At 31.2% G+C, this 10,708-nt stretch overlaps 2 protein-coding genes across 2 annotated transcripts; both read right to left on the bottom strand.

Moving 5' to 3' along the window:
* Positions 1–2,473: 2,473 nt before the first annotated feature.
* Positions 2,474–4,088, bottom strand: LOC102613215 (zinc finger protein CONSTANS-LIKE 6). Its single transcript, XM_006488519.4, has 3 exons — positions 3,450–4,088; positions 3,082–3,231; positions 2,474–2,747 (listed from the first exon to the last, which is right to left on the bottom strand). Exons 1-3 carry the CDS (start codon positions 4,008–4,010, stop codon positions 2,724–2,726), a joined length of 735 nt encoding a protein of 244 aa, XP_006488582.2. The 5' UTR covers positions 4,011–4,088; the 3' UTR covers positions 2,474–2,723.
* A 2,648-nt stretch (positions 4,089–6,736) lies between these two features.
* LOC107178323 (LOB domain-containing protein 12) lies at positions 6,737–7,965 on the bottom strand. The gene is made up of 2 exons (XM_052432884.1): positions 7,621–7,965; positions 6,737–7,307 (listed from the first exon to the last, which is right to left on the bottom strand). The coding sequence occupies exons 1-2, from the start codon at positions 7,774–7,776 to the stop codon at positions 6,954–6,956; spliced, it is 510 nt and encodes a 169-aa protein (XP_052288844.1). The 5' UTR covers positions 7,777–7,965; the 3' UTR covers positions 6,737–6,953.
* Positions 7,966–10,708: the final 2,743 nt, after the last annotated feature.

The following is a 10,708-nucleotide window of genomic DNA, read 5'->3' as shown; positions in this document are numbered from 1 at the left end:
AGAACTATTCAACTACAAGCACTCTTCATTAACAAGTGTTACTGAGTGTACTTTTGGGGTTTGGAAGAATATACATAATATTTTATGAAATATGAGCATGTTTGATTGAGGTATTAAAACTCCTCATTGCGTTAAATTTATACAGATACAGATAAAAAACTACAACAACACTGCATTAATGGGTCCAATCTAATACGGGAGCCGTCGTTGCTTTTTATTTTTTTTCCCTTTCACTTTTGCATTTGCTTTGCTTTTGACTTTTGCTTTTTCTTTTGCTAAATAATAATAATAATAATAATAATAATAATAATAATAAAATAATAATAATAATAATAATAAATAAATATAATTTTTTAATATAATATAATATTTTTATTTTTACATTATAATTTATTAATAAATTTATAATTTATTATAACTAATAATAAATATTTAAATATGAATAAATTTTAATAATATTAATTTAAAATTAATAATAATATAAAATATTAATACAGTTTAAATATATTAATATAATATAATATAACATAATATAATATAATATTTAAATTCATCATTAAAAAATAATACAGTACAGTGTAGTACCACACAATGTATACTATTATTATAATACAGTGCTAATACAATACAATATAATATAATACAATGTGTCAAATGCACCCTATGTCAAGTTATTCATTCAAGAAGATAGTTGTTGCTACCATGGCCTTATACAATTACATCAGTAGATATTCACAAAATCATGATATAAATGAGTCAATAGGGATGGCAATTTAAAGCATGGCCAGGCTTTTTCAAGCCTAGATTCAAGCCCAAATTATTAATAGCAGGCTCAAGCTTTCTAAAAAACTATTCCATACTTAAACGGGCCAGGCCTGGGCTTACATAAATTTTTTAGAATGAATTTTTAATAGAGAAAAAATAAAGGAACACTTAAATTAAAGATGATTAATTGATTGTACAATATATAATAGACTAATAATTAAATACAAAAAATATAAAATATAAAATCTATAATATATAAAATAAAAAATGTTATTTATAAAATATAAAGCTTTCCCATGAGCTCATATCCAAGCCCAACTACTGTGAGTTTTTAAATTTTCAACCCGCGAATAGGCTTATTTGTTGCAAGCCAGGTCAGGCCCGGACTTTTTTTGCCATCTCTATAAGTCAAGTCATAGTGTTAGTGAGCATATAAGCAATATTGCATCCCATGAAGAAAGTTAGAATACAACTCAAGATATAATAATTTTGAGAAATGACATTACTACAAGTTTAACGGAATCATGAAAATGGAAATGTTTAAGAATTTTGTAATTAGTTACATTTTAATGTTATTATGTTATGTTGCAAGATCTTTATTAAACACATTTGGTATAATGTATTTCTTCAATCAATGTGAAAAATTTGAATTTATTTCTTTTTAATTTTAAATTATTTTGCTTTGAAAACTATTTACTACAACCCGTGCAGAAAAAATAAATTTGTTTTGCTAAATACTAATTTGATTTGTTTAAACTAATAAACATAATCATATGTTTAATCAACGCTCAAAACATATAAACATGTAGAAAAATAATAATTCAAAGTAGGAAAAAATAATTAGATCAGTTAAAAATTTTAAATAATATTTAGAATTAATTTTTATCAACATTCATCAACTTCCACTCCGTAGTTATTAAAATTTATCAAGCAACATCAGCTTATTATAGTACCTCACTATTAAATAGACATAACATTTATAAAATAAACCGGCAATAATAATTAAAAAAAAAAAGAAAATCTCTTACAGATAAAGATATCCGAAGGGAAGATTTGGTTGTCATTAACACCTTCCACGCTAACATGTTTCACGTGATTTGTTTAAGAGTAATGATATAGCCACAAACTCTTGTACAAACTTATTTTGTACAAACTGACGTGGCATGATAAGATTGGTTGAATTAAATGTCACTTGGCCCACATGATTTGTTTTTATTATTTTATATTTTCATTCAACCAATGAATTAATGCCATGTTAGTTTGTACAAAATAAGTTTGTACAAGAGTTTGTGGCTGTATCATTACTCTTTGTTTAATATTAGATTTTATTGCCATTGTTATAATTAACTTTGAACCTAAGTAAACTAAAGAAAGAAAAAGGAAAAAAATATCTTGGGCAACTTTACCAAAAGTTTTGAGATTTAATGGTACAAATGGACACTAATTATATTTGTGAACATTTTGCCGACAGAAAATGACACCACACATTAAAGAGAAAGAACACAAAACCTGTGAAAAAGTGGAGTGATCAATAGAGTGGAGTATCTCACCATTAATCATGCAAAATTCTCCAACATTTGGACCTATTCCATCAACGCACACGATGATTCATGAATATGATGATATGATCACAGAAAGGCAAAACAAGAGGCCATGCTTGGGTTGGATGTGTATGCATACAATACACTAAAATAGTAGGGCCAATCAATTGATCGTGAACATAATGGGACCATACTTTTGCATATAATAAAAAGTTCTCAGAAAGTCTGAGCGATTAAGATATTTCAAATCTTTGGGACTTGGAGATATTTTCTCATTGAGACACAGACAAGACATAAAATCCATATACAGAGGGAAAGATAAAAAAAAAAGAAAAGAAAAAAAGTCCTCAGCCTGCATGAGATATTTTCCAGATATTTCCTTACTCTTTTCAGTACTATCATATCTTCTCATGATCATCAAACCCTCTTCACAAATCGTCCCTGCAAACCGAAAATAGCAAATACTAACTAATACTTTTAATTTAATATTATATATATCACATTTGGAAAATTGGAGAAATTAATAATAAAGATAGATGGCTTGAATTAAACTCAATTATCAAATATTGTTAAAATTAAATTATATATGACCAACATGAATTTGCTCATGTTGAAAACTGACTGAAATATGATTTTCTTTTCTTTTCTTTTTTCCATCTTTTAGCAATTTTCTGTACAGAGAGTTGTGTGTTCAGAAGAATTGGATTCTAATTAACAAAATTAAATTTGTGGACTTTCAAAAGATAGGAGGAGTAAAAAAAATTAAACAACATACCTTGAGCCTTGGTCTTTTATCTGCATTGAGCTTGCGAACTTGATACCTTATCCTCTTTGAGAAGAGCCTTGATTGTCGTTTCTCCCTGTACCTTAAGACACTTGCTTCTCTCCTTGTTTTATCTTCTTCCATCACAGGAACCTCACCCATCTAAATAATTTACAAGGAAATAATCATTCAGAATTATCACACATTAAAACCAACATTAATTAATTATTACTGATACATGAATGAGTTTAAAACTTCTTATCATCTATATGTGTGTGAGTGTGTGCATATGCATACAGAGACAGTGTGTGTGTCTTAAAAAAAAAATGATGATGATAGTATATAATGAGTTAATAACAAGTCATTGATTAATTACTAACATAATAGCCATGGCTTGGCACTGATGATAGAGAAAAATCATCAGTCCAGAGCGGGCCGCGATCGGACCAAGCATCTAACACTTGTTGATAATTCAAGTTCAAGTTCAATGAAGAAGCCCTATTCTCATCTTCCTCGTCCCAAAAGCCAAGTTCCTCCTCCTTCTTTACACCCTTAATATTAATAATCTTCTTCTCGTGATCACCTTCTTGGTGTTGAAGAAAGTTTCTTGTGAACTCGATTTGCTGCTGCTCTCTTTCATCATCCTCTTCTTCATCTCCATTATTATTAGCAAACCCTTCCCAATCCATATCCATGAATTCCCATGTAAGTTGACTGCGTGAGCTATGATCTGTTGCTAACCTTTGATATTCTTTATCTTCATTATTATTATTGTTAACACGCCAAATGCCTTCCAATTCATCCATGATATCGATGTCCCCGTCGTCGGCATAGCAGCTGGGTTGTTCTTTGATGTCGACAAATCGATGAGCACTGGCAGTGGAGTCTGGTACTTCTTGTTCTTCCTTCTTAGGGATTCTTAATAATGAATTGTACCCCATATCTCACCTCCTTTGCCTGGCTTCTATCTAGCTCCCTTGTTACTTTTTAATTTATTATGAGCTTATGAGTACCATTCTGCATGGTGCAATTGGATAATTTTGTATTTTTATTTTTTAAGATTTTGAATGCTTAATTTAGGATCCAATGTGGCACCTTATCTTCTGTCTATTGGTTGATTTGAGCCCCAACTCTTTTGTGATTGGCTACTTGCCTCCAGGTTGGAAGGAGGAAAAGTAACAACTAGTGACCTTTTTGATCCCTGTGAAATGGGACCAAATTAAATTGTCCTTCCATAGCGAGAAGCACGAGATGATAAGAAATTGTTCATTGACAAACTAAGGCACTTTGGTATTGCTTTTAGTGATTGAAAAGACTAAATTTTAGTGTTTAGTAAAATTTTTTAAAAAATATTTTTAGTAAAATTGTCCTATCTTATAATAAATTTAAAAAAAAATAGGAATAATTTTTTTAAATTTTGATTTTGAAAATTACTTTTTATATTTAATATAGTTCCATATTTATCCTCATATATATTATAAAAATTTAAAATTATCTTTATTAATTAGAAAATAAAATCATTAACTTTAAAGAGATTATCACTATTATTATCAATTTATTGAGATAACAAAATAAAAAAATTAAATTAATTATATAAAATATTGATTACAGTTATAAATTATTATAGGTTCACATTAAAAAAAATATTTTATATACATGTTTATAAATGTTTAAATAAAATTTATTTAACTTATGTCTAATTCAGTCATTTATATTATATTACAACAGTCTAACAGTAAGATTTACTAAATACATATGATTGCTTTTAAAACTAACAGCACTTTTAAAAATTAAAATTTATCAAATATTTAACTAATTCTTCTTACAGCCGATTGTTTTTACAGTACAACTAACAATAATTATTTTAAAAATTACAGCATTACTAAACTGACTCTAAAGATAGTTGAGACAGACCCATTTCATTGAAATCTAGAGATTCATTTACTCGATACCATGCTAAACCCAAATCTAATTATAAGGGAAAATAGTCTAAAATTAATTGGAGTTAGTTGAAGAAAAAGAAAAAAAGATAGGCATTTTATACATAAAACTCTTTATGAGTAGTCTGTCATGCTAGATATGCGATCAACAAACCATCGAAAGTCAAGAAGCGATCAATGGATGGACCATGAGCGATTATCAGATAATAAATACGCTGCATACCTACTGTATGCGTCAATCACTTATCTAGTGCGACAAATTACCTAATAACATTTAAGTATGGAATACTGATTTTCAGCTAATAATGTATAGCAAATCGCAAGTCATTTTACAGATTGATCCTCTATATTTTTGTAAAATTTCAAAGCATTTATTGGAGATATTTTTAATCCATCAAATCTACGTCACATCTTTTAGATTTTAATTGATTGATAAACACACGAATAGCATGGTGCCCACTTTCATCACCCAGGAAGGAATTTCTCACTTCTTAGACAGAGAAACCACAGGAGCAGTGAGTGATCAGCCGGGCCATGGTATGAATATACGAGATGTTTTTCCGGTGAGCCTAAGTTGGTTTTCTCAGCCTTGATGTTGTATATTTCAGAGGGTCAATGTTCCGATCAAAATTCGATTAAATTACTCTATATTTAACATGGAGCGGAATAATCAAAGATTTAAGGCTAAATTAAAGACTTTTCAATTCTATGCGAAGAAATTAAATATTTGTGTCAAAGCCAACCAACGGTCATGATGTCATCAAACGTTAGTCTTCAAGTCACCTTATAATTCAAAGTTAAAAGCTAGAAAGATGGCAAGTCGAATAATAATAATATTAGACAAAGTTTTAAGTCATCATTAATTGTCAAAGTTAGAACAAAAATATCATGATTTGTGCATGCAACGATCCAGATGCTAGCTTTCTTCTTTTCAAAGAGGACGGTTCAGATTGAAACTATGGATAGAATTAATTATTATGTGTGAGTAAATGCTTCTACTGAAAGTCAGGGTGTTGCTTTGAAATGTTGGAGCTGGCAACTGGCATTAGATTAATTACCCATGGGTTTTGATTTGAATAATTATTTTGTACACACAGTATTAATTTTGTATGGCCTTAAGATTCTTCCATGAACAGAGCACACTTCTTTATTTATTGTAGCCTCTCACGTGAACACGCCAATGAAAGATGTGTTCTTAAAGCTAGCCAGCTCTCTGTCTAATTAGCTTGCTATATGTATGGTGCCAGTTGATGAATCACGTTTGTTAATATCAACACAGTGCGAATGCATCGATCGTACATTATTGATTATTATGGCTTAAGATATATATACTTATTGGATATTAGGCTTGGTTTTGGTATTTAATTTTGTGCTCCGGCTTTGAGTCATAACTGCTGTTTATTTATTTATTTATTTTTTTATATTTTCGGTACAACATAACTGCTGTTTATTAATAATGAGTATAATTGTGTTGCCAAATTCAAGTTGCTGGTGTTTAAATCTTAACATTGAATACCTTGGCCGCTAAATTGCTAAAAATAAAATAAATGGAGTGCTATAAGTTGAAAAGTTGAAAATACGAGTCCGTTTAAATCTGTTTTTGTATCTAAGCAATCTGCGAAAGCTATCTAGGGTTCCTAGCTAAGAATAATAGCTTAATTCTTTCATGGATCCAAGTGGAGATTGTGATTAAATAATATAATTAAGAAGGCTTAATTGTTAACCCTATTTTACTCAATATCCCACATGCAAGTTTTGACTTTATTAAAACTTAATCCACCTTTTTTTTTTCCTTATGTACCATGTTCAAGTTAATTATTAGCCGGAAAACGAAGAAAAAACAAGACCGTACATTAACCAACAGTAGAGAAAATTAATTAAAGCTTTCTCTGGAAAAGAAAGAGGAAGAAAGATAGAAAGAAAGAAAGGCACTTAATAATTATGTCAAGTCCAAAGAGACTCTTTCTTGAGAGGATCTTGGATGGCATTGCTGCTAGAAGAAGCAAAGCCTGCTGCTAGTAACTGAGGATTGATGTTGCTGCAGGATAGAAGAAGAGATCTGTCATGATCTTGGTGATGATCGATTTGCGTTGGCAACGAGACCGCTGGGGGATCTTGTTGCATCTGAATGCAAAGTATCTCCGCTTGAGCCACAGCAAGCTGCATCTGCAACTGGGACACTTGGTTTTGTAGATATGATATTGCACCAACACATCCGTAAACCGGGTCTCTCACTCTAGCATTTGCTTCATACACCAAACTGCTGACGGCATCCGCTCTCTGATGAACCGGCAGCTCCTGCAAAATCAACAACAAAAAATCTTAATTATCATATCAAGAATTAATCATCCGCACCGCCACCGCAGATTCATGAGCAAGCTGTCCATATCTTCTATATTTGGACACTTGTGTATATATTTGTCGACTAAATATTCATTTGTATACTTCCTTAACTGCTGAGGGATTAGCTAGCCGGGCGCATTGCTGGCTACTGCCATGGACTATACATGGTGAGTAGACACGTGTATTTCTCCTTATATATCTTTAAAATATATATATAATTCTGAAAATTTAATACATATATAACCAAAAAAAAAACACAGAAAATAACCTGTAACATTTTGCTAACGTTGCTAGCACCGAAGACTTTGTGAACCATGGCGAATTTTTGAGGGTCATCCGAAGGGAAGTAAGGGGCAAAGACGCAGTCTTTGGCACAGCGGCGGCGTAGCAATTTGCAGGATGCGCACGGTGAAGAGCCTCCCATTGATTCCTTCTGTTGTACCTCTAGGAGTAAGCCAAATCAAGGGAAAATATTTTGTCTTAATTAGTAGGTAGGGGGACAAACATGCAAGAAAATTTTGTAAGAGAAATACACAAGCTTATTGTCGATGAGAAAAATGAAGTTAACGTGTGTATTTATAACGGAACAGGAGGTGGAATCCTGTGTGAAATGGATCCACATGCATGTTTGATTAAATTATTATCATGATTAAACTTTTTTTGAATAGATTATCATGATTAAACTTAAGAAGCCTATATATTGCCGAATGTGAAAGAAACGGTCGTGTGCGAGTACAAGCGGTTTTGAATGCCATTTTCCGGTTTTACCCTTTTAGACCAAAGAGTTTTATGGGGGAAAAAATGTCACAAGGTTTTTTAAAATATATAGGCAGACCCCTAAAGTTTTATGAATAGACATTTATAGATCCTCTTCCATTAACATATTTAATTTATTTGGAATCTGGAAACATTGAACTCCGCGCGTCAGATTCTATTTTCTTTTGAGTAGTACTAGGTGTAAAGAAGCACGAGAGAAAAACGAGAAAATTTTACCCTCTCTCTCTTTCTACCCACTCACTCTCTCTTTATCATTTTCTTCTTTAATTCTCTCGTCTTTCTCTCGTACTTCTTTTCACCAAGCATTTTCCTTTTCTTTTAGTTGTATGTTATGATGAGATCTTTCAAGGATGAGCCACACACGCAATGTTAACTACAGCACCCCAAACAGATACGGGATATGTGTGTTGTTAATTCCTGAAAAGTGAGGAGGTTAACTATACATTAAAGAAAACCTTGAGGGTTTATTTTTAGAGTTTCGATAAAGATTTCAGGGGTGATAATTGATAAAGTCATTGGGCATGTTAAAATAGATCTATCTTATAGGTTATGAAAATTGAGGGTGTGAGGAGATTGACCACCGCCTAGGCGCGTGATAGTTGTCATCCATCCATGCACTTTGTGTAGTTTCCACGTTCGTTCTTGTTTGACTCTTTGCATGTCTATTAATGTCAAGATATCAAAATAATTAAATCGTGATAAATAGCCTGAGTTGTGAGAATAACTAATTTGAAAATTCAATAACTATAAATGATTAGGGTTTTTGAAAACTCGGTGGGAGCGAGACGATTCGAAATTGAGACTAAAGCCAAGACCGAGACTCCATGAGAAATGGGCTCGACGTGAATGTTTGTTGGTGAACATTCACATGGAAACAAAACAAAAACACATCTTCCTCTTTCTCTTTCTCTTTCTCTTTATCTCTTTAATTTTCACTTCCTTTGATCAACCCAACAAAATAAAAATTAGGGATCGCAATTAATGTTATCGTTGATCAATGTTCAATTAATGATGTATTCAGAGAGTTGATGAACAATCAAATGCTGCAAAAAGCATCTAAAATACCAACTTCGATGCTTCACGATACCAGATGTGATGTGATCAACTATAATTAAAATGAGGTGTGAGAGGTCCACTAAAATCCTTTTGCTGTTTTCTTATGAACCAAAATTCTTTATCTAATGCACCCATCTACAAGAAACTTTTAACATTTTTTTTTTAACAGTAAGAAAATTTCACTTGAAAATCCATAAAGTGAGGGCACGTACATATTATTACCTTTGGTATTGCATTAGAGAAATTTGATCTTTGGGTTCAAGAAATTAAAGTAAAAATTTAGCCTTAATAAAAACAGCTTTTGACAAATTCAACAGAAAAGTCAAGAATCATCTCCTAATGGACGTGCAACATGGTAAAGATTTGAAATTGTAACAAAAAATAAGTGAACCAGAAATATAAATCTCTTTTTACCAAAAGCTTCTAAAAATTTGCATAACATTACTGCTGGAGTTCCCAAGTAGCATCTTAGGATTTGGATTTAAGTCGCGTAGCTGCTACTTTCTAGCGCCATATTCTACAAATTTGCATTCACATCTCACTTGAAATCTAAATGCTGAGGTAGTATTTGACCCCGCGCTATCATTTCTTTGCCTAACAAGCACAATGGTTAGTCGTTGCCCAGAAATTATTATAATCATTTCTCAGGGTCACTATGTATAATTTTCTTTTACACCACTAATACTTACCCCTGCGTCTCTGAAACCGATATGGCATCTATGTACTCACTTCATTGATATGTATAGTGAAGAATAATCCTAAAAGGGCTAATTAATCACAAAGAAGCAGCAGCAATGAATGTGAAACAGTTACTAAGATCCGACATGAGGCTAGGGTTTAAGGATTATTAAAAGGAAACCCATTTCGAGAGAGACTGAAACTAAAAATTATACAAAAGTTGAAGAACCCTAAGACCCATTTCTCACTCTTGGCATTTAATGCCTTGCACATGATTCCAAGCTTCTAATCTTCCATTAATTCCAAGAAAAACAGCTCTGTTTCCCTAGTTGTCATGGCATGCAAATAGATATTTATATTTCTCTTCTTAACTTTTTATATTCTCTTTCTCTTATAACCCAAGGTCTGTGTTTAATTTTTTTTTTTCTGGTTGGTTCTTATCTCATCACTCCTCCATAGTATTAAGGGCCAATTTAGTAATATTATAATTTTTAAAATAATTACTATTAATTATACTTTAGAAATAATTAGTTGTAAATAGGATTAATTAAGATGTTGTTGGCTCAAAAAATATTATTTGTGTTTGATGCAACAATGAAAAAGACTATAATGGATATAATGTTAAATGAATTTTTATTTATACAATATAAAATATATATAAAAAGTGGGGATATTTCAACTTAAATTTTTAACTTAAAATTTTGACCCAAAATTTGATCCATTGATTTCAAGCAACTAATGATAGATTTTGAAAGTTAAAACAATATTTAATGATGGCAATTCATCCAATATTAGATTTTTTTAAAATCAATGACTTAATATATGTGTCAAAATTTTAGGTAAAA

The sequence above is a fragment of the Citrus sinensis genome, chromosome 8 (assembly GCF_022201045.2).
Source record: "Citrus sinensis cultivar Valencia sweet orange chromosome 8, DVS_A1.0, whole genome shotgun sequence".
NCBI classification, from domain to species: domain Eukaryota; kingdom Viridiplantae; phylum Streptophyta; class Magnoliopsida; order Sapindales; family Rutaceae; genus Citrus; species Citrus sinensis.
The sequence above is the reverse complement of the archived record's forward strand: the minus strand, read 5'-3'. Positions and strand labels throughout refer to the sequence as shown.